Consider the following 25,011-nt stretch of genomic DNA (forward strand, 5'->3'; position numbering starts at 1 on the left):
GAAAAATTGTATCAAATACTTACCATAATTTTCCTTTCCTGATGCTAAAACATGGCAGCATACTAATGATGGAGATCCGCCTCTTGACCACTCCCTCAGGACTAGTGAATAGCATAAAAATAGGATTAGTTAGCCCCCCCCCCTCCATATTCTTTGTAACAAGCTACATACCGCAACGTACAGGGTGGGTCCATATGCTGCCATGGTTTGGTGTCTGGAAAGGAAAATGATGGTAAGTATTTGATACAATTTTCCCTTTTGCTGATGCCAACATGTCAGCGTACTAGTGATAAATAACTAGCTGACAGGGTGGGTTCTACTTGCCAAATCTTCTAATTAGGATGGGACAGAGGACTAAGTAGTCTTTCCTACAAAGTCCCCTGATCACAAGGCACCCGGGTCTAATCCCTAAAGTTTGAGTAAGTATGCTGGGATCACCATGATACCTCTCTACAGATGGACACCATTGTTGCTCTCAAATGTGCTGCCTATGAGGCTGCAACCGCTCTGGTAGAGTGTGCTGCTGACAGAGGTTCGCGACCCCTTGTCCTATATGCACAACCAAGCCTGCTAGAGTCCAGGCAATAACCATTTTTCCTTGATGGTTTACAGCTGGAATGACAAAAGGTTTATTAGATGACCTGAAAGGAGCAATTGTGGACAGGTACTTCTCTAAAGTTCTGAAAGTGGGGGGGGGGGGGGGGGGGCAGTGGCTAACTAGTCCTTTTTAAATGCTATTCACTGGGCCGAGGGAGTGGTCAAGAGACGGAGCTCTATCACTAGTATGCTGCCATGTTAGCATCAGTAAATATTTTTTTTATAGGTCAGTGGGGTTGTATAAGAGAGAGCAGAGTGGAGAGAGAAAAATCTGATGCAGCTATGCATGGTAGCCAATCAATGTCTAACTTCAGCTTGTTCAGTTAGGCTTTGACCAAAAACCTGGAAGCCAATCTGTTTCTATGTAGATTTTGCACTTTCCAGTTTTCCTAAATCAACCCCATTATCTGATGCATTTTTGGGAGGTCACATAAATCTACCTTTTTCAGTGCTTTGAAGCAGATGTGTGTTGCCTATTAGTGACTAACAGATTAACATTAGCACATGATGGTATTCCATTAAAAAATGCATGATCTTTTTTCCTATTTGTCTAGGGAATATGTTGGTGGTGGACCTTGTCCAAGCAAATCAAATATAGATGGTAAGACAGCAATAGTAACTGGAGCTAACACAGGCATTGGTAAAGAAACTGCTCTGGAACTTGCAAAAAGAGGTAAGATTTTTCTTGGCTGCCTCAAGTAAAGATATATTTGGACATGGGCACAATTTTTTTTTTTTTTCAGGAATTTACCAAAACCTATTCAACCTATTATAGTTGTATAATGGTTGTGGGCTGAAAGTGCACACACTCAGGTTTTATTTGAGAGTATGTACATCCAAATTGGGACCAAAAGTAATTGGCCAATTGAATCAAAAGCTGTTTACTGGCAATGTGTGGGCTACTCCTTCGTTATTTATTCATCAGTTCAGCAGATAAAAGGTCTGGAGTTGATTCTAAGTGTGGTATTTGCATTTGGAATCTATTGCTGTGAACCTACATCATGCGTTCAAAGGAGCTGTCCATGCAAGTGAAACAGGCCATTGTAAGGCTTCAAAAACAAATGCGAAAGAAAAACGCACTGGTGAGCTCAGCAACATAAAAAGGCCTGAACGTCCACGGAAGACAACATCGATGGATGATTGCAGAATTCTCTCTATGGTAAAGAAAAACCCATTCACAACATTCAGGCAAGTGAAGAACACTCTCCAGAAGGTGGGGGTATTATTGTCAAAGTCTACAATCAAGAGAAGACTTCGAGAGAGCAAATAAGAGGGTTCACCACAAGGTACAAACCATTTATAAACCAGAAAAATAGAAAAGCCAGATTAGACTTTGCCAAAAAAATCTAAAAAAGCCAGACCAATTCTGTAAAAGAATTATTTGGACGGATGAAACTAAGATTAATCTGTACCACAATGACAGGAAGAAAAAAGTTTGGCGAAGTCTTGGAACAGCTCATGATCCAAAGCCCACAACATCTGTAAAACATGGTCGAGGCAGTGTGATGGCATGGGCATGCATGGCTTCCTGTAGCAACAGCTCATGATTGGTGTTTATTGATGATGTGACAGAACACAGAAGCAGCCGGATTAATTCTGCAGTGTTTAGAGCTATATTGTCAGCCCAGATTCAGCCAAATGCAGCAAAGTTGATTGGACACCACTTCACAGTACACATGGACATTGATCCAAAACATACTGCAAAAGCAACCCAGGAGCTTTTCAAGGAAAAGTGGAATATTCTGCAAAGGCTGAGTCATTTACCTGATCTCAACCCAATTGATTTAGGCAAAACTAAGGCAGAAAGACCCACAAACAAAGAATAACTGAAGTTGGAGCCCGGCAAAGCATCAGAAAGAAGGAAACCCAGTCTTTGGTAATGTCCATGGGTTCCAGACTTCAGGCAGTCATTACCAGTAAAGGATTCTCAACAAAATATTAAAAATGAACATTTTATTTATTATTATATGCATTTTAACCCCTGAAAATGGGGGGACTGTGTATAAAAATGGTTGCATTTCCTAAAATTTGAACTTGATATTTATGTTCAACCCCATGAATTAAAACTGAAAGTCTGCAGTTCAAATTCATTTGGATTGTTTCATTCTAATTTTATTCTGGTAGCATACAGAGCCGAAAGTATGAAAATTGTGCCAGGTGTCCAAATATATATGGACCTAACTGTATAAATGAGGCAGCATGACTATGACTTTTAACACACACACACACACACACCAGCCCCCTTCAGAAACCTCATCCCATAAAAGGCCACCAAGTCTTCTACTAAGTTCACACTGGTCCCACATGCGCTCCGACTTCGAGACTTCGAGAGCACAGGTTGCATGGCATGTCAAAATTAAAAGTTCCCTATGAGAGCCGTTTTAGCTGGTGTGAGTTTGAAAATGCTTCCTGCACTACTTTAGTCTGACTTGGACATGATTTTAGCCCATTGATTTTGAATGGAAGTTGGGATCATCATCTTAACTGATCCAACGTGTGGCCTCTGAGTATTTGAAGAGGGAACCCCATGCCAAAATGTCAAAAAAAAAATGGCTTGGGGTCCCCCCACAGATCCACACCAGGCCTATGTGTCTGATGTGAATCTTAAGGGGGAACCCAATGCCAAAAATAAATAAATAACAAACCCCCCCCCCCCCTTATCTGAGCATTCAGCCCGGTAGGTCAGGAAAGGGGGGGTGGGCATGCACCCCCCCCCCCCCGGACCATGCCAGGCCACATGCTGTCAACATGGAGGTGGGTGCTTTGGGTCAGGGGTGCTCCGAGCCCCTTCCCGACAACCTTGGGCGGTGGTTGTGGTGGTCTGCGGGCAGGGGGCTTATCAGAATCTGGAAGCCTCCTTTAACAAGGGGGCCCCTAGATCCCGGCCCCCCTATGTGAATGAGTATGGCGTACCCCTACCCATTCACCCAAAAAAAGAAGTGTAGTGTTACAAAAACAAGAGACTGTTTTTGAAAAGTCCTTTATTAAAAATGATTCTTCTCCGGGTCCTCCCTCTGCCAATGACTTCTTCCTCTGCCAACCTGGTCCTCCTCTGATGCTGGCTCCTGCTGTTGTCTGTTCCGGTGTCTGCCAGTTCTTATATAGCCATGGGGCATGGCCATCCAGGGACGTCGCCTTGTGACATGGGGGAAGGGTCTCCATGTGACATCATGAGGGGTGGGATCTCCGGATGACTTCCCCCAAATGGCCATACCTTATGGCTATATAAGAACTGTCAGACACCGTACAGTGGGAGCCAGCGATGGAGGAGGACCGGGTCAGCGGAGGGGATAGAACCAGAGAGAGAAGATATGGAGATATGACAGGCGACATTCCTAATTAACAATGATAAAAAACTTTTATTTTTTTTGTGAACAGTTAGGGGTACATATACTCCATACTCATTTACATGGGGGGGGGGGGGGTGGTCTGCTCTGATTCCAATAAGTCTACTGCCCAGGGTTGTCGGGAAGAGGCCCTTGTCCCCATCAACAAGGTGCTTTGGGGAGGAGGGTACTCCCCCCCCCCCCCCCCCCCATTTTGAGGAGAGTATGGTCCAGGAGGGGGGGGGGGCGCTAAACCAGACCCTTCTCTGGTATGGTCTCGGGGGTGAGCCCAACCTGTTTGTGTGATATATGTATATATTTTTCCAATTTTGGTGTGGGCTTCCCCCCTCAAGATTCATACCAGAATCTCATGCATTCATTGAAGTTGCATGGAAGTCGGACATAAAATTGCAGGACACAGTCGGACCGGAAGTCGTACAACTTTCGTATCAGATTAGTGTGAACATAGCCTTACCCACTCCACAAACTATCCCACCTCCCCACCCCACATGTAGAGCCTTCCAGCATTTCAATATATGTTTTTGTTTCCCATGCCTTTTTATTGTTTGAGTATAAAAAGTTTTCTTCCTGTTAAGGCATGGAAAAGGTTTTGTAAGAATTTACTGGGTCCTGGTATCGAGGTTGAAAACTACTGCCCTACACCACTGGTGCCCAAGTAATAACATGGCAGTTTGTTACCAGATGCTTATTACTTGTCTGTGCAAACATCGCAGTAATTTTATACTTTCATAAGCATGACTGGTAAATATGCACCAGTTAAGATTGCAAATTGAAGCTACAGTAGTTGTTGAAAGGAACAATAAACTAAGAGTATTTTTATACTAAAACTCGCTTTTAAAATTGAAGTAAAGTTATCCGTGACATATATATGTAGTCACATTGTTAGTATAGTTAAAATAAAGATCAGTGTCCCCTTATTCAAAAATAATTCAGTACCTTCAATTCTAAGAAAAGAAAATATTACCTAGCCACTAAAATATTTAGTGGTATTAAACCCCAACCTGTCCAACAAAAGTGGCATATAGAGGTTTGAGAGAAACCATTTGCCATTGACAGGGGTTATTTAAAACCTTTTAGTACTGGTTGACACTGGTGCAATTTCCCATGCGACTTAAGTTGCACAGACTCCCATGACAAGGGGAATTGTATTATTTATTGCATTATATATTGGTGCCTGGTTACATAAATGTGACTGTGGTGTGATCTTTGAAAAAGATTACTGTGCTACTTTGGTTCAATTTCAGTGCAATTTGGCTACATAGAATATACTAACCGCATCAAAGTCGTACTACATAATCACACTGAAAATTATATCAAAAGCACATCGCAGTAGTGTTATCCGAGCCTTATTGCAAAAGAAAAAAACAAATGTTGCTTTAACTGCTAAAATATGTTTTGGAGTTTAGCTTTAATTTGTTAGTCAAGTCCCATCTAACATTGCCCTCTCCCCAGATTGGCAATGCTGGTGTCTTTGTTGTTATTCCAGTGGCGTAGACACCCTAAGCCCTTGTACACACAGTCGGAAAATCCGATGGAAAATGTCCAATCGGACCGTGTTGTCGGATAATCCGACGGTGTGTGGGCTCCATCAGACTGTTTCCGTCGGAATATCTGACCGACAAAGTTTTTTAGAGCTGGGCTATAAAATTTTCCGACGACATGATCCAATCGGACTTTGTCCGACGTTTGTAGAGAATTCCGATTGGACAAAGTGCCACGCAGGCTCAGATCAAATTCCTAGACCAAAGCTATTGGCTACTAGCCTGAACATAGTCCCGCCGTAACGAAATAACGTCATCACATTCTGAACGATTCGATTTTCCGACAACTTTGTCCGACCGTGTGTATGCAAGACAAGTTTCGGACAAAATCCGACGGATTTTGTTGTCGAAATGTCCAACCGTGTGTACAAGGGCTAAGACAGAAATGGCTGGATCATCACTGCCTGGAGGAGGAGACCGATCTGTTCACACTTAGTATGAACAGCAAATCTGTCTCCCTTTTGACAGAACAGAGATCTGTCTATTTACACTGACAGATCTCTATTCTGTCTCTGTCAGGAGAGATTGGGGTGCCCGGCGGACATTGCGGCCACCAGGCATGCGCATCGTCATGCCCCTTAGTGGTCTTAAAGTTGACAACGTACAGCTACGGTGGTTGGCCCAGGGGAGTATAACTGCGGCGGCTGGTCCTCAAGTGGTTTTAAAAGGGAAATGTAGAAAGGCATGTTGATATACAGTAAGTCATGAGCAGGAACAAAGCTTTATGAACAATCAGATGTCAGGTGCCCGTGGCCAGAAAAGGAAATGGAGACCCTGAGAAGTTTAATGCCAAGTGCTCCATGTTGCCCCCACGTGGCCCCCCCACCCCAAAGCACCTTGTCCCCATGTAGATGAGGACAAGGGCCTCTTCCCGACAACCCTGGCCATTGGTTGTCGGGGTCTGCGGGAGGGGGGCTTATCGGAATCCGGGCCCCCAGATACCATCCCCCCACCCTATGTGAATGAGTATGGGGTACAATGTACCCCTACCCATTCACTGGTGAAAAAAAAGTAAAAAAAAACACACAAGGGTTAAAATAGTTTATTGCACAGCCCGGGGGGTCTTCTTCCGTCTTCGGGGGTCTTCTCGCCGGACTCCTCTGCTATCTTCCGCTAGCTCTTTTACTAGCGGAGGAGCCCGGCTTTCTTCTTCTTCGCCGACGCCCTCTTCTTCTGACTTCGGGGGTCTTGTCCCCCTCTTCGGTTCTTCTTGCCGGGCCACCGCGCCTTCTTCTAGCTCTTTTACAAGCGGTGGCCCGGTCTTCTGTCGCCGCTGCCGCTGCCTTCTGTTCTTCTCTTCAGGAGATGTTGCCTTGTTGCTGTCTCTGCTCACAATGACAGGGACGCGGCGTGCGGCGACTTATATAGGGACATCACCGGATGATGTCCCCGCCCATTATGATGTCACAGTCCCAGCATCCTCTTACATTTTTTCGGACAGTCCGGTGGTTTGTCCGCCAGAGTAAGTCCGCCGGATAGTCTGATACATGTGTATGCGGCATAAGAAGTAGGAGTGGAAGGTTTTTGAACCATAGGTTTAGCCTACTTTTTAAGTTGTCACTTTAAAGCCCCATACACGCTATCAGATTTTTCTGTTGATTTTTGTCTTCAGATTTTCCAAAACCATGTAGTGCATGGGCCTGCCTGATTGCATACAAATTGAAACTCCTAAGATTTGACCTCCTATTATATGGTTTTGGTAAATCTAAAGGAAAATCTGTGTGTGTGTGTGTGTGTGTGTGTGTGTGTGTGTGTGTGGCTTTAGAGTAGTCTTACCCATAGTCACTTTCTATGTAATCATCCAGGGCAGGACCAAGCAAATGTTCCACATGGTTCTTACAGGGTAATCTCACTAGTAGTATTTCCCTCTCTTGTTGTGGTGATGAGCCCAGCCTTAAGCCTAGACTTGCTGTCTTTAATGCTACCCTCATCAAAGTACATGAGGATTTAAATAAAGCCTCCAGAGGTTTCATCTTTAAATACTGGTACCTCTTTCAGTGGGCACGTGAGGGTCTTATTGAGATAAGAAACTGCCAGATCCACCAAAGGCATACCTCCATTTCTTAGTGAACTCACTTTCTATGGTGTATTGTTGAGCAAAGCTATTTGGCAGAAATTAGCACTTTGTCCGGGTGAGCCCAGTCTGCATACAATACAGTCCTTTTTTAAATGAGGATGCTGTAGTAGATGCCATAATCCAAATTGGGAGATAAACCCTGACCCTGGGGTTCTTCAGAAGTAGATTCCTCAGATTAGTTTTTTTCAGCATCCCCTTTTACCAAAATATTCCTGTCTTCCTGTACCTCCTCTTCCACTGGTTTCTCTTCCCTTTAACAGAGAGGCAGAAAGAAAAGTACCTGTTGTGAACTGTAATCCATGAAGGAATGTTATGCTGCGACCTGTAGTCCTGAGAACCGTCGGCTCTGATTGGAACTGTAGCCCCCCCCCCCCCCAAGGCTCTGCTCCTGCTATCCCAGAGACTACTTCCTCTACTACACATGGCATAAAGATGGACACTGCCGGGGCGCCTTGCCCTGGTCAAGATGTCATGACTATACTGAGAGCATGCATGTGCAGCCCAGTTTGTTCCCAAGTGAATGCAAAGGGTGGAGACAACCCTCCTGTATTTGGTGACCAGAAATTCCCCTACCGCCCCTAAGGCCCAGGAAGTTCTAATATGTACAAGCACTATACAGAATAAAACTAAATAATAAATCCAAATCGTTCAGGGAGCTACTTTTCCTGTCCTCTGTCAGGGGAAGAGTTGTGTCACTATAAAAGGGTACCAGCAAGGACTACCCCAGGGCACTCGTAAGTACAAACCGCAGAACCCTTCTCCCCCCCCCCCAAAGCAAAGTTCCAATCTTTAGACATGACAATGGGCATTGCCACAAGGGGCTTTAGGGACTCAACTCCACAGGTGGGGATGACTGCCCTGGACCTGTACAGCACCCGTCTGGTCTGCCAGGTAATATTACATTGCATAGGTTTCTATTCTACAGGGTGCAGTGAGAACCGGCAATGTGACAGGGTATCCCTGCGTGGCCAGAGCGGGGTTCAGGTACGATTCCTCTGAGTATAGAGAAAAAAATTGAAAAATGGATCTGGAAAGAGCTAGTCTTCTAATCTCAGATGCAACTGTTGAGAAACTAGCTACATTTTTGTGCAGACATAATCGTGATCTAAGACCCTAACAAAAGGGTTATGCCTGTGAGGGGACTTCCTGTATTTTTGCCAGTACCCTGTAGGTGGCAGTTTAACCTTTTTGTAATGGAGATGAAGATACATTGGGGTTGATTTAATAAAATTGGAGTGCAAAATCTGGTGCAGCTGATAGCCAATCGGCTTCTAACTTCAGCTTGTTGAATTAAAGCGTTTTGTTAACCCCAAAAAATAAAAATAAAGATCCTGTTCCTTTAAAGCATGTTATACAGCACAGTGCTTGTGCTGTGTATTTTGGCCCCCTGTATCACCTAAAATACCTTGCTGATCCTGCCAGTTTCTACCCTCCCCTCTGTACGCTGACTCTGGTGTCAGGGCTCCGCAGCCCTGATCTATACACAGCTATCTGCAGCTCTCCTGTTTCTCCCTCTGCCCTCCTCCTTCCCCTCCCTTCCTGCCTGTCATCTCTCACTGTCGCTGATCTGCTCCTCTCCCCACTGCTTCAAAACAAACTGATCATTATATCATGTCCTCTGTTACATAAAAAGCTGCTTCCTAGTGCCTGTGCTTTAAAAAAAAAAAGATTTCTACCTGTTTTAACAGCATCTCCCAGCGATAAGATGACTCCAGGCTCCCAACTCTCCCTGTGTGATATCTCCAGTGGGTGGGGCCAAGATTCCCCTGCTGACATCAGCCAGGCAGGAGAGGAGCTTGCTCACCTTTACTATGTCTGCATGCTTAGAGGTGCATTTCTTCCTTCTCCCTTGAGAAAGAAGAAATGTAAATGCAACCTTGTAAAAAAAAAAAAAAAAATATATATATATATATATATATATATATATATATATATATATATATATACATACACACACACATGTAAACCCAAATGCGGAACTGCAAACTGGATTTGGGGATTGTGGTGTAAATGAGTACTGATGAAAGCACAATGCGGTTGGTTTACTAAAACTGGAGAGCGCAAAATCTGGTGTAGCTCTGTATAGAAACCAATCAGCTTCCAGGTTTTTTTTTTTTTTTTTGTCAAAGCTTTATCGATAAAGCTATAGTTAGAAGCTACCCTGCACAGCTGCACCAGATTTTGCACTCTCCAGTATTAGTAAATCAACACCATTGTGACATGTCCATAGTCTTTGTCAAAATACTAATAGTTTACACCTCGAGTTACTCACCTTTACTGAATACCATGTGTGCATACTTGGAAATCAAAACTTTTATCTCATTCTTTTTTGTCATTAATGTACAGGTGGCAAAATAATTATGGCATGTAGAGATATGGAGAAGTGTGAAAATGCTGCCAGAGAAATCCGTGGCAAGACCCTGAATCATAATGTGTATGCCAAACATCTGGACTTGGCATCAACAAAGTCGATCAAAGAATTTGCAAAGGAAATACTAAGAGGTAATATTTTTTTAATTGATGTTCTTTGCAAACCAAAGAATGTATATACAGGGTGCATTCCAAGGGCAATACTATGAAAAAAGACAACATCATGAAAAATAGATAGAAGACTATTAATAATGGTGTGCCAATTTCACAAACAAGTTTGACTAAATCCTACAAGAACCTCAGAGCCAGTAAGCTTGAGATGTCCTTAGGGTAATATCTTCACAAAAGGGGAGTCTCATGGTTATGCAATAGAGTTTGTCTGTCAGCTTACCTGTCTCCATTTGTTCATCTCTAGAGACCAGCCGACTCTCACCTGACTGCTTTTATAATCCCTCCTCTAGCATTGCTCCACCCTAGCTCCTATCAGAGAACTCTGTATTAACCTGTGCACTGCAGGCCAACCCTGCTGATCAACCTTTGTGTGTTTGGCTTCCTATTACCTGCCTGATGTGTGCTCTACATTTGTTTCTCTTACCGACCTTGGCATGTTCTCAACTATTCTTGTCTGCTCGTGACCCTGACCTTTTGGCGTTTCCCCGACTATCCCTGTTTGCCTGTGACCCTGAACCTTTGGCGTGGACTCTGTTGTCCTTGTCTGTTTGTGGCCCCGACCTTGGCTTATTCCCTTACTATCCCTATCCTCCTGTTGCCTGCTGTGGGCGTGAGCTGGGGGACCCTGGGGGTGGCGACCTGGAGCCAGTTGCAGCCAAGTCCATCCTCACCACTAGAGGCTCTGGTGAACACCTGCTGGCTCTTAGACTCCACACCCTAGGGAATCTTATGCTTTAACCCCAGCGGGATCTGTCTTGGTGTTCCAGCGGCTCTACCTTCCTTACCACCTTGACTCCCATCCTCAGCAGTCAGTCGTAGGGTCCACTACCTTGCGATGCACTCCTGATCTCATCGGTGTGCATCTGTCACCTAACCTCAAGGTGACCTGACAGGGAGGTACTACTCAAACATTTTGTTTTGTCCTTGATGTAAGTATAAACACATTTTCTTTATAGTTCTCTTTGCGTTAGTCTCATAACTAAACAATTATTGTTTTTTAAAGTGGAATTCCACCCAAAAGTGGAACTGCTCATTTGTCTCTCCCCCATCCCCACTTCTGGGAGGCTGGGCCATGGTACATTACATCAGCAGCTGGGCTCCCTTCTCCTTCCCCCCGCTGCCAGACCAGTAGGAGAGCGTAGTGGTGCCTTGCGCATGTGCAGTAGGGACCCGGCGTGAAGCCGTAATGCTTCACTACCAGGTTTGCTTACCAGCAATGGCGGTGGCAGCAGCACACGACATCGCTGGACTCCTGGTTGATATTCTGTTTCTATCATTTAAAGCACACCTATGATAAAACTTATAGGCCTTAATTTCTTTGTAAGTGGGCAAACATACAAAATCTGCAGGGGATCAAATCATTATTTTTCCCACTGTATATTCATTAACTGTAAGGTAGTACCTGTTGATCCTGCCGGAAATCCATTAAGCGTGAAAGTTCTTTTGCATTCTGCAGTGTTATCGGCCTGCCAAGTTTATATCTGTCAACTACAAAACACCTCCCCCAGGTTATGGAAATGCTGGAGATGAGGAGAATGGTAGGTGTTCTATAATTAAAACACTTACTGCGTACGCTGCAATGCTATGCCTTGTTTGACATGTACATTGTCACCTTAAGACCTCATGCTCACTATGACACTACTCCTGGGAGGAGAAAAGCAGCAATAGAAAGTTGCATTTTTCTAACGCATTGAGACGAATTTAGAAACGTTGAGGCAAATCAAAGGTTTGCTTATACACACAGCAAGTCAAACGTATGGTCATTTGTTAATTACTATTCAGGCCAATGGAATAATTTCTGTCAATGAATGAACACTCAAGCGCTAATCGTGCCTAGCATTTAGGCGTGTTTAGGCACGTCGGTTGTTTCTGCCCAAAAGCTCCTCTCCTAAATGCGATTTTGGTGCATTCAGATTTCTGCCCCTGCCACTAACTTCCTGTAAACGCCATAGAGGGGAGTTTATGGGCAGAAAAAAAGTTAAATGCCTCTAAAACAGGCGTTTGACAGCTGCAGTGTACATGAGGCCTGAAGTGTGATACTGACAGTATCACTGGGTTAAAATTTAGGTAAAAAAGCTTAAAAAGGAAACTAATGTAGCTTGAACATATAGGGACAATATAATATGACTTTGTTCTTGGGTTTAGATCAGAGTTTGTTGAGATAAAAAAGGCAATCCCCCTCTGGGTGATCAATGTGCCTTGCAAGGATTTAAAGTGGAGTTCCACCTATATAAACGTCGGCAGCTACAAAAAGTGTAGCGGCTGACTTTTAATAATTGGACACTCACCTGTCCTATGGTCCAGCGATGCGGGCGAATGAAGCCCTGCTCCTCTCCCCCTCCTCTCTGTGGCGCCGGCATCATTACTGTGGGTGCCCGGCTGTGGCTTCACAGCCAGGCACGCACAGCGCATGCGCTGAGATTGGCCGGGCAATCTTCTGGGACCTGTAACGTGTCCCAGAAGATTGCAGAGAGGGAGAGAGTAGAGGTGAACTTTCCTCCGGCGCCACAGAGCCCCGGGAGTAAGTGGGAGCTGGATGCCTCTAAAAAAAAAGGGTATCTGCCCCCCTCCCCCAAAAAATGACATGCCAAATGTGGCATGTCGGGGGGGGGGGGGGTCACCGTCACTTAAAGCGCAAGTTCCATTCTTGGATGTTACTCAATTTGAAGGATTTTAACAAAGTTTGCATTTGAGTGTTAAGGGGCTTCCTTTAGGAGCTTTCACTTTTGTTGTGGGAAAAAAAAAAACCTTCGTGACCTGAGTACATTTCAAGGATTTTACCAAACTTTGCAGCAGATCCCCACCTGTTTCTACTATGAAGGAATATTTTTTTTGTGTGTCCTGTGCACAGTGATTTTGAATGGGAGTGAAAAATGAATATTAAAAGAGAGGTATGGCCAATGCTTTTTTGGTCATAGTTGTTCTGTATGTCTCAAATCAGACCCAAACTGAGCGATCAGCAGTCATGTTGCAGCTGCAGCATCAAACCAATACGGATTTTTTTTCTGCAAACCCAGACTTCTTTAATCAGCTGATGTACTTTAAGTGTTCTGATGTTGGGGTGTGCATGCCTTTAGAAGTAATTAACCCTTAGGGAATATCTCGCCAAAAATGACATTCTTGTTGCAGAGGATGCCTTACATCTGACTTGTATCTTAGTGCAAAGTTCTTCACACAATCAGGAAATTTAATTTTTGGAGGTGTTTTGTACATCAGTGGCGTACAGCAGTGATTCTCAACCTCAGTCTTCAAGTACCCTCAACAGGCCATGTTTTTCATATTTTCCTTTACTTTGCACAGCTGCTTTAAATCAATATCAATGTCATGGTATTGATGAGAGCTATTTTATCTAAGGGAAGTTCCCAAAACATGGACTGAGATTGGGAACCACTGGCATACAGAATGCCTCCAGTTTGCCATATTGCATTGAATTTTGCTGAAAATTACAGCACTGCGTGTTGAAAAGGTAAGGTCATTTTTTAAGTGCAGTAAACTGCAGTATGGCTCGTGTAGCAATTGTATATGTAGTTACTTAGTTAGTCAGGTTGAAAAAAGACACAAGTCCATCCTGTTCAACCACAAAAAAATAAAAATAATAATATCATACAATCCCATATACCCAATTCTATACCCACAGTTGATCCAGAGGAATATATGCTATATTATGTTTTATTTTCTTCCATGAAAGTGGAGTTACCCTTAAAGTTTGTCATGAGGGAAATATGGGGGCTGCTAATGCTGGCTTCTTGAATATATTAGCTTCCAGTTGTATCTTACTTTAATTTCTTCTCAGTCTCTGACCTAAAGCAAGCATGCAACAAAGTAAAATTGGAGAAAAGTTATTACTGTAAGTAAATTTGATCCAAATATTGTAGCCAAAGCATCAAAATGAAAGTCTGGAACTAGCATTTTCAGAAGGAGAGATCATGAATAGGATATGGTTGGGGGAGGTACAGTGCCTTGAAAAATAATTCATACACCTTGAAATTTTCCACATTTTATCATGTTACAACTAAAAATGTAAATTTATTTTATGTGATAGATCAACACAAAATGGCACATAATTGTAATGTGGGCGGAAAATGATAAATGGTTTTCAAATTTTTTGACAAATACGTGAATAGTGTGGCGTGCATTTGTATTCAGCCCCCCTGAGTAAATACTTTGTAGAACCACCTTACGATGCAATTACAGCTGCAAGTCTTTTTGGGGATGGCTCTACTAGCTTTGCACATCTAGAGGGTGACATTTTTGCCCATTCTTCTTTACAAAATAGCTCAAGCTCTGTCAGATTGGATGGATAGTGTCTGTGAACAGCAATTTTCAAGTCTTGCCTCAGTTTCTCAATTGGATTTAGGTCTGGACTCGGATTAGGCCATTCTAACACATGGATATGCTTAGATCTAAACCATTCCATTGTAGCTCTGGCTGTATGTTTAGAGTTCTTGTCCTACTGGAAAGTGAACCACCACCCCAGTCTCAAGTCTTTTGTTGACTTTAACAGGTTTTCTTCTAAGATTGCCCTGTATTTGGCTCCATCCATCTTCATATCAAATCTGACCAGCTTCCTGGCCCCTGCTGAAGAAAAGCTTCCCCACAACGTGATGATGCCACCACCATGTTTCACGGTGGGGATGGTGTGTTCAGGGGGGATGTGTGTTATTTTTCCACCACACATAGATCTTTGCTTTGAGGCCAAAAAGTTCAGTTTTGGTCTCATCTCACTAGAGCACCTTCCTCTACATGTTTGCTGTGTCCCCCATATGGCTTCTTGCAAACTGCAAATGGGACTTGTTATGGCTTTCTTTCAACAATGGCTTTCTTCGTGCCACTCTTCCAAAAAGGCCAAATTTGTGGAGTGCACGACTAATAGTGTCCTGTGGATGGATTCTCCCACCTGAGTTGTGGATCTCTGCAGCTCCTCCAGAGTTACCATGGGTCTCTTGGCTGCTTCTGTGATAAATGCTCTTCTTGCCTGGCCTGTCAGTTTAGGTGGATGGCCATGCCTTGGTAGGTTTGCAGTTGTACCAAAGGGCCTTTTCCACAACAAGCCCGCTCAATTCCGCCTGTCTATTTTTCAGGCTGATCCATTCATTGGGCCATTCATTGACTCCTATGGGCAGTTGGATGTCAGTGGAGATTTGTCAGCAGACACCTGCCTGCCATCCGCTCCGCTCAAGACAGACATATGGCGATACATCTGCCATCCGTATTGGTGGATCAGATGGGCTGAGAAACGGACACACTGTTTGTTTTCCTCCGATCACCCCATAGGAAACAGCGGGGCTCTGACAGGTCCCTGCCCGCTCAGTGAGAAGAGGACGGACCTATCATCTGCCAGCTCAGCGGAGATCAACGAAGCGGTCTCCCGTTGAGCTGGTGGACTCCGCTAAACCGATCTGCCCCGTGTGGAAGGGGCCTAATTCTCAATTTTTGGATGTTGGATTAAACTATGAGATGTTCAAAGCTTGGGATATTTTTTCATGACTTAACCCTGCTTTAACCAGTTCCCGACCAGCGCACGCCGATGTACGTCGGCAGAATGGCACGGGCAGGCATATTGGCGTACAGGTACTTCCAATCTTCAATGCCGCCCTGCCATCGTGAGCCCACTGCCGGCGGCGCGCTCGTGTGCCGGTCGGGACCCCCGTGACTCCGGTCGCGGGTCCCGCGGACTCTATCGCCGCGGGCATACCCGCGATCGTCTCACGGGACGGCTGAATGGAGGAAATGCCGTGTAAACAGCATTTCTCCATTCTGCCTAGCAACTAGTGACGCTGATCTCTGCTCCATATGATTGGAGCAGAGATCAGTGTTCACTAAATGAAAGCCCAACCCCCCCCCCCCCCCCCAGTTAGTAACACACCCCTAGGAACACTTAACCCCTACACTGCCACCCACTGGTTAACCCCTTCACTGCCAGTGTCATTTACACAAGAATCACTGCATTTATATAGCAGTGATTTTTGTATAAATGACAATGGTCCCAAAATTGTCCGATGTGTCCGCCACAATGTCGCAGTCACAATAAAAATCGCTGATCGCCGCCATTACTAGTAAAAAAAAAATAATAATAAAAAATGATTAATAAAAATGCCATAAAACTATCCCTATTTTGTAAACGCTATAACTTTTGCGCAAACCAATCAATAATCGCTTATTTCGTTTTTTTTTGTTTTTTTTTTTACCAAAAATATGTAGAAGAATACGTATCGGCCTAAACTGAGGGGAAAAAATGTTTTTTTTTAATATATTTTTGGGGGATATTTATTATAACAAAAAGTAAAAAATAATGCATTTTTTTTCAAAATTGTCGCTCTATTTTTGTTTATAGCGCAAAAAATAAAAACCGCAGAGGTGATCAAATACCACCAAAAGAAAGCTCTATTTGTGGGGGAAAAAAGGACGTCAATTTTGTTTGGGAGCCACGTCGCATGACCGCGCAATTGTCAGTTAAAGTGACGCAGTGCCGAATCGCAAAAAGTGGTCTGGTCTTTGACCAACAAAATGGTCCGTTCTGTAAGTGGTTAAACTTCCCCACAAATGTATCCCTGACCGCTCTGGTGTGTTCCTTGGCCTTCATGGTGCTGTTTGTTCACTGTGGTTCTCTAACCAACCTCTGAGGGATTCACAGAACAGCTGTATTTATACTGAGATTAAATTACAGGTGGACTATATTTACTAATCAGGTGATTTTGAAGGCAATTGGTTCCACTAGATTTAAGTTAGGGCTATCAGAGTAAAGGGGGCTGGATACAAATGCATGCCACACTTTTCAGATATTTATTTATTATATATTATTTATTTGTAAAAAAAATTGATTTATACCATTTATCATTTTCCTTCCATTTCACAATTATGTGGAGATTTGTGTTGGTCTATCGCATAAAATCCCAATAAAATACATTTAAGTTTTTTGTTGTAACATGACAAAATGTGGAAATTTTCAAGGCACTGTAAGTGCTTGTTTTAGGGATTCAGTGGGGTTTAACTGCAACATCTTGCTTTAGGGAATAGCGAGGAGACAAAGCTCTGACTTACTATTATTATTCACCCTGCCTCTGTTTCAAAAGCCTTGTGCCAAAAACAACCACTGCTGGGAGACTGGCACTGAAAATCAATGCATCGACTAAAAACCTGACTAACATGCTTCTAATAGAACCAATGTTCATTTTTAAAACGGAAGTGATTTAGTAGTTCTGTAGTGATATTTGGAACTTGGCACACATGCAAGCATTTATATTATGTGTAATATATATATATATATAATTATAAAAATGTTTTTTTTTTCTTTAGAAGAGGAACACCTGGACATTCTCATTAATAATGCTGCAATAATGAGGTGCCCTCAGTGGAAGACAGAGGATGGGTTTGAAATGCAGTTTGGTGTCAACCATTTGGGTAAAGTTTTTGAACATTTTAACACTGTGACATGCCAAGATATAAAGCTTGCAAACATTTGATAACCTTAAATGAATCTGTCATCAACCAAAATACTTTTCTAATCCTAGGCAAACACCTAGTCACATTTATGCCAAAGAGATGCTTTGTTGCCCTGAAAATAGTATACATCTTCTGAGTTGGATAGTGACTGCCTCTATCAGATTTGTAGCTTGATGATCGATAAATTTTAACATTCAATCTGCACTTACAAGTGTTCGGTAATGTTTTAGTTGCATCTCTTAGGTAATTGTATGTAATACTGATGAAATACCTTTGCTAGTTAAAGCATTTGTTACCCCCAACACATGCTGTACCATGTACTTTTATAAAAAAAGTATCTTGTTCTCTCTGTATTGATCCCTTTATATGAAATGCCTGGTGTTCCTGCCAATCCCTTTGCTTTCCTACTAAAAACTGACCACGCTAAGTAAGCGAACAAGAACACAGCGTGGTGAGTTCTCTAGCTATGCTAGGGAACTCGGCCTGCTCTCCTCCAATGATCAGACTTGTCCTGACACGCCCCTGCTGCACAGCCATTCACTGCCAAGCTCAGTGTGTGCTGCTTCTACACACAAGTGTGAACTTAAAGTGGGATTCCGCTCTTTTTTTATTTTTTTCTTACCTGTCTCACTGGTGGGCGAGTGCTAGCTTCGATTGGCATCCACGTCCGGCGTTTATTTGACCCCCGGCGCGACGAATCTTTTCTTCAGGATGACTTATAAAAACCTGCTCTGGCATTTTCCATTTTAACTGTGGGCGTCTGAAGCCCACAGGCATTTACTTCCTGGTATATGATGACGTCTGGCTCCCAGCATGCTCCGCTCCATCTTGCACATGCTCAGTGAGAGCAGTGACAAGGAAAGAAAAACTTTCATTGTCCCCCATGGATTCTTGGGAAATTTCCCAGGGACCATTGCGAGGACGATAGCCACCCCTACTCCCACGGGAGGAGAACCCGGAAGTCAGCTGAAACATCAGAAATAAAAGGTAAGTAAATAATAATTTTTTTTTTCAGGGTTCGTTTAGGTAAGTATGCTAACTGTTGATTTTAATAACATGAACTTTCATTTTTAGGTACCAAACCACTTTAAGTTAAGGGCTAGTGTAGTATATAGACAGGCTAGGGTATACAGACAGGCTACTAGGGTAGTATACTGGCAAGGACCAAGGACCCACTGCGACCCACTGGCCCTGAGTGATGCATATTCATATTGGCAAAATTGGGCTATGAGATATTCGTAAACCCAATCACTAAAAATTTTTCAGTATTTTTTAATTCGTAGCTTCCATTACCCCTTCCTGCTCACATTGTGTTTGTTGATGTTCCACAGCATGATGTCCTATGCCATGGATTAAATAAAGCAGTTTATGAAACAGTGCTTTAGCACACAAAATGCTTAGTTAGGGTTTACATCTAAACTTTTGACATATATAAGGCATGGCATGTAAAAAATGTCAGTAAAGAAAACTGAATAGTCCCACCTGAAATTGAATAGCCTTTATGCATGAGTTATTTATTTTACGTTGACGTTGTTACCTAAAATAAAATGGGTATTTTTCAGTTACTGATTTATTTAACCTTTTCATAAATCGCTACTTTTTAAGGTCACTTCCTTCTGACTAACCTGCTGCTTGACAAGATGAAGAACTCTGGTCAGTCCCGCATCATCAATGTTTCTTCCTTGGCTCACATAGCAGGGGAGATTGACTTTGAGGATTTAAACTGGGAGAAGAAGAAATATAACACAAAAGCAGCTTATTGCCAAAGCAAGCTGGCTAATGTTTTGTTTACAAATGAACTGGCAAAAAGGCTACAAGGTGAGTCCGTCCTAAGAAAACACCTTGTTCTTGTCATTTTAAAATAATGTAAACATACCTGTTTCCCAGAGGGCTTCAATTTAGGCCTAATTTACATTGGTGCTTACACCCATCGCCTATGAATGGGCTGTGTGTTTATGCGGCTTAGGCTGCCAGGTGCTGTGTGCAGGCAGCATATTTAGGTCTATGGGAATGCAGCAGCTGCATTGACACAGTCACTCCTCCAATTTGACAATTTGGATGAGCAGCCCTAAACGCAGACTATGCGAATTTGGGGCTGCTCACCTACATGTATGACAAATTTGGATGACTATGTCCGTCCATGCAACAGATGTATCCTTATAGACTTAAATGGACTGCCTGCACGCAACATTTGTTGGCTCAAGCCACATAAAAACAGAGCCCATTCATAGACTACAGGTGTCAGCACCCGTGTGAGTGAGGCCTTGCCGACCAGTCATGTACCTGGTACATCACTAGATTTCAAGTGATTATACTAGGTGCAGGCATCATCCCAGTACCGTTTTTTTTTTTTTATAGAGCTGACAGTTCTTTTGTAAAAGCAAACCTAATGGCTAACTACTTGTTGGATTGCTTTTACAAGCTGTGGGAGGGGACCTCCTCTCCCTCTTGCCTCTTTCTGCAGCTTTACCGGGATCTTCCTTCCTACCAAGAGTCCTGATAAATCAGCCGGCTCCTCGGCTACGATAACCCAAAAGTGATGACCTGACATCACTTCTGGTTTATCCGGATGTCAACAAAGCCAATTTTCAAAAATCAAACACCGATCTTGGTGTGCTCAAATTCTTTTGAGGGCAGAAGAGGGATTTTGGGTCTTATAGATCCCAGATCTCTTTATAAAGAGAACATGTCACATGCCTATTGCTGTCGCAGAGGATGTTTACATTCCTTGTGACAGCAATGAAAGTGATAAAAAAAAGTTCTTAAGTTAATAATGTAAAAAAAATATTTAAAGTGCTTTTGCATTGTTTGATTATCTATTTACTTGGTGTAACATCATCTTTTATATTTTCCCCAAAATTTGGGTTATATATTGTGTTTTTTATGCATTAGAAATCAAAATAGTGTTAATTTTTTTGGAAAAAATACATTTGAAAAACCGTGTGACACTCTGTGTAGATACTGTGTGACATAAAAAAATAAATCAAAAACCCACTAATTTATTCTCTATGGCCTCTGCTTTAAAAAACAATATGATGTTTGGGGGTTTCTCTGACCCTGACGATCTTTCGCTCCTGAGGACTGAAGTGAAGCGGCGCAGGCACGCATGTGCGAGATCTGAGAGGCAGAGGTACGGTAATAGGATACAAGGGCGGACCAGACAAGTGAAAGGGGGGTGTTTTGCGTTAGTCTTGGAGACAGGGGGGGCTGGGCAGGCAGGGAGAGCTGACCAATCAGAATATCATTTGTTTACAACAACCAGCAAATCGCTGGTAAGGTGGCTGTTATACCACATACAGCACAGCACCAGTATCTACCAGTATACCTGTACATACAGTGCACCACCAGTATCTATACCTGTACAGTATCAGTATCTACAGTACAGCACCAGTATCTATACCTGTACAGTACAGCAACAGTATCTACAGTAGAGCACCAGTATACCTGTACAGTATAGCACCAGTATCTACCTGTACAGTACAACACCTGTACTGTATCTATACCTGTACAGCACCAGTATCTACGGTATACCTGTATGGTACAGCACCAGTATCTACAGTACAGCACCAGTATCTATACCTGTACCGTATCTATACCTGTACATTACAGCACCAGTATCTACAGTACAGTACCAGTATCTACAGTATACCTGTACGGTACAGCACCAGTATCTAAAGTACAGCACCAGTATCTATACCTTTACAGTACAGCACCAGTTTCTATACCAGTATCTACGGTATACCTGTACGGTACAGCACCAGTATCTACAGTACAGCGCCAGTATCTATACCTGTACAGTACAGTGCCAGTATCTATACCTGTACAGTACAGCGCCAGTATCTATACCTGTACAGTACAGCGCCAGTATCTATACCAGCACAGTAAAGCACCAGTATATATACCTGTACATACAGTATAGCACCAGTATCGTACATACCATACAGTACAGTATACAAATGTCCAGCAGTCAAAACCCCTCCATGGCTCCACCAGCAAGAAGAAAGAAATATGAAGCTAGTTTCAAACTTAAAGTTGTAAACTTTGCCATGGAATATAATAACTGCGTTGCTGCAAGACAGTATGGAGTAACAGAAAAGATGGTTCAGGACTGGAACGCAAATGTAAAAGCATTAAAGAGTATGCCAAGGGGTAAGTGTGCATTAAGAAGTGGCACCCCACATTGGCCAGAACTTGAAAAACATGTAGCAGACATGGTGAATGAGCATCGCCAAAACGTTTGTTTGCACTTCAGTGGGCCAAATCCAACCCAGATCACAGCAACAGATTTAAGGCCACTGTATCCTGATGTACTAGATTCATAGGAAGGCATAATATGGTACTGAGGCAAAATACGAAAATTGCCCAAAAATTGCCTTCAGATCTTGATAGCAAAGTAAATAGTTTCCATCGATACGTTATACAACAGCGCACTAAACATGGCTATGCGTTAAGTAGTATTGGAAATATGGATGAAACTCCAATGAATTTTGATATGGTTGGAAATAAAACTGTCCATCAAAAAGGTGAAAAAAAATATTTTAATTAAAACAGGACTAGAGAAGTCCAGTTTTACAGTGGTACTAGGATGCACAGCTGATGGTGCCAAACTGAGACCAATGATTATTTTTAAAAGAAAAACTATGCCGAAACTCAAGTTCCCTGTTGGTTGTTTTTTACATGTGAATGAAAGGCTGGATGGATGAAGAAGGGGTAAAGCTATGGCTTGATAATGTATGGAGCAGGTGACCAGGGGGACTTATTCAAAAACGTAGTCTACTGGTGTGCGATATGTTCAGGGCTCATTTAACTCCCAGTACCAAGCAAAGGCTTGCAAGACTAAACACAGATGCGGCAGTTATTCCTGGAGCATTGACATCGTTGGTACAGCCACTGGATGTGTGCCTAAACAAGCCATTTAAAGACCGCATTCGAGAACAGTGGAATGAATGGATAGTTAGTGGCGAAAAGTCATTTACAAAAGGAGGAAACCTGCGTGCTCCACGGTTGGATGTTTGTCATAAAAGCCTGGAATGATATTGATGCATAAACCGTAATCAAGTCTTTCAAGAAGTGTGGCATTTCAAATTCATTAGATGGTATGGAGGACGACTACTTGTGGCAAGATGAGGAAGCTGAAGAAGAGGAAGCTGAAGCTGAGACCACATCATCTGATACGGAATTCGATCCATATAATGACTGCCTTACAAATGTATCACAAGATGTCACTGATGTACTTATTATATCAGATGACGAACAGGAGGATTTTGAAGGTTTTTAAAGGGAAACTGTCCCGTCAGCAAAACCTGTAAAAATATGGTAGCTTGCAGTTATGTTATGATGGGTGTTGCAAACTCGCCAGGGACTTGCCCGACACTTGCTTTCTCTCTATTGTTTGTTTGTTATCTTCCTCTTATCATCAGTTCCAGTTTGGTCGACAGCTTAGAAAACAAACAGCATGGTAGCTCCCATGGGTTTATTGTCTTATGCTTCCTTTCAGCTTTAGAGTGAATTAGGAAAAGTTTAATCCACTTGTACTGTTTTATGTTTACATGTTTGATGAAAAACAGCCTTATGTTTATAAGTGACAATTTTCCTGCTAAGTACCTGCATGACATAAGCATTTGAATTAAAATTACCATATTGAAATCAAATCTGATGTTTTTAGAATTTTTTTTTGGTGTGTGTTGGAAGAGGGGTAGTCTTATACAGCGAGTATATCCCGACCTCTATATTTTAACTGGAAAATTTGGGGGTCGTCTTATATGCCCAGTCGTTTTATACGCCGGAAAATACGGTAATTTTCTAGCAAAAAATACAGATTTTTACATGTAAAAAAAAAAAAAAAAAAGTGCCAGAATAGAAACTGTTTCAGACCATTCTACTTCCTCAAACAAACCTCTAAGTTAGGCAGTCTACCTGCTGTTATCCAATAATCAGTTCATGTGTGAAAAGGAAAACCCTGTATCCCCCCCCAAGTGTACAATATCATTCTTTGTTGTCTTGTGGAACTCCTTGGATGTTAGGCAAAGACTGTTCACATGACCTCAGCTCTTTCTTATGTTCAGATTTGACCCCTCATAGTGCGAAGTCCCACCCTGTGATTCAACAGTAAATTGCCAGAGCTTCACAATATTGAAAATTAGTTCAATTTGATGTTTAAGGGTGTATATTTAAAATTTTACGTTTCCATTTTTCTTTATAGGGACGGGGGTGACTGCAAATTCTTTGCATCCAGGTGTTGCAGAGACAGAACTCGGCAGACATACGGGGTTGCACAAATCTTCATTTTCTAGTTCAACACTGGGTGAGATAAACATTTCCAATTAAAAGCTTGTATCCATTAGAGTAGTTTAAAGCTGGCCATACACCTCTAAAACAGATGGACAAATCTCCTGTTGTGGCTTTTGTATTCTGACAGCTAGTGCTACCAGATGTTGGAGTACTTGAACAGTACTTGCATCTGAATGGATGCAGCTGCTGTTTAGCCAGCAGTTTTTTTTTTTTTTGTTTTTTTTTTTTTTGATTTTTCAGGCAAATTTAACAAATTTCTTCCGGTTCATTAGAAATCAACCAAAATTCACTCAGTGTATGGCCAACTTTACCAACTGCACTGTTACAGAATAGCTACACTAAACCTGATAAATAACTGGTAGTTATTCTAAAAAAGTGTTTTTATGTTGCAGGTCCCATATTTTGGTTCTTGATAAAATCACCAAAACAGGCGGCACAGTCCAGCATCTACCTAGCTGTAGCTGAAGATCTCCAAGGCACGTCTGGAAAATATTTCAATGCACTAAGAGAAAAGGAACCTGCTCCCCAAGCTTTGAATGAGGAGACTGCAAGGAAACTTTGGGAAGAAAGTGCGAAACTTGTACATCTTGATGAAGCTTTACAAGAATGTAAAGTCAGGAAATGATAGCAAATTCACTTGTGAATTATTTTCAGTGACCTGTCTGTGTAAATAACCCAAATAAGTGCTTTACTTTTTTATATTAAAATAAACTAAAGCTATTATATGTGTTTTGAGGTTTTACATTGTGGTGTCCCCAAGTGATAACACTGTATATTTCCCAAGGTGTAGAAATCACAGATCTGATAAGGACAACAGATAAAGGTGGAACAGTCATAGTGCTTTAAGTGTTACTGTTGGAAGTGAACCGGAAGTAATGTTATATATCTAAAGTTCGACACATCTGTTTGTACAACCGAACTCAGCCATATTGATCTTTGCAGTCCCATCTGGGGTGCCAAATGAAATAACTGATCAATCCAATCTATTACTATTATTATCAGTTATGTATTCCTTTGTCTAGTCCCTATAGTTCAGCTAGTCTATCAATACGCCAAGCACATGTTATCGTTAATATCACAATATTACCACCATTGGCTATGAAATCAATACACGGTCTAAGATCAATTTAAATCTCATTTATTTCCCAAGGAAATAAGAAAGCGTGCATAAACT

General features: G+C 42.4%; 1 protein-coding gene across 3 annotated transcripts in view; it reads left to right on the forward strand.

Annotated features, from left to right (window-relative positions):
• LOC143987612 (retinol dehydrogenase 13-like) overlaps positions 1 to 24,560 on the forward strand; it is a 38,299-nt gene extending 13,739 nt beyond the window's left edge. For 2 of the 3 annotated variants that reach the window (XM_077486480.1, XM_077486481.1), the window contains 6 exons: positions 1,152 to 1,270; positions 9,909 to 10,064; positions 17,400 to 17,504; positions 19,152 to 19,364; positions 23,749 to 23,850; positions 24,230 to 24,560. In XM_077486480.1, the coding sequence (XP_077342606.1) occupies positions 1,152 to 1,270; positions 9,909 to 10,064; positions 17,400 to 17,504; positions 19,152 to 19,364; positions 23,749 to 23,850; positions 24,230 to 24,462 (928 nt within the window). In that variant the 3' untranslated portion in view covers positions 24,463 to 24,560. The remainder of the gene's footprint in view (positions 1 to 1,151; positions 1,271 to 9,908; positions 10,065 to 17,399; positions 17,505 to 19,151; positions 19,365 to 23,748; positions 23,851 to 24,229) is intronic. The other variant, XM_077486482.1, reaches the window with a different exon arrangement.
• Positions 24,561 to 25,011: the final 451 nt, after the last annotated feature.

This window comes from Lithobates pipiens, unplaced genomic scaffold (genome assembly GCF_037356315.1).
Source record: "Lithobates pipiens isolate NorthernLeopardFrog02 unplaced genomic scaffold, aLitPip1_a1.2 Scaffold_18, whole genome shotgun sequence".
Lineage (NCBI taxonomy): Eukaryota > Metazoa > Chordata > Amphibia > Anura > Ranidae > Lithobates > Lithobates pipiens.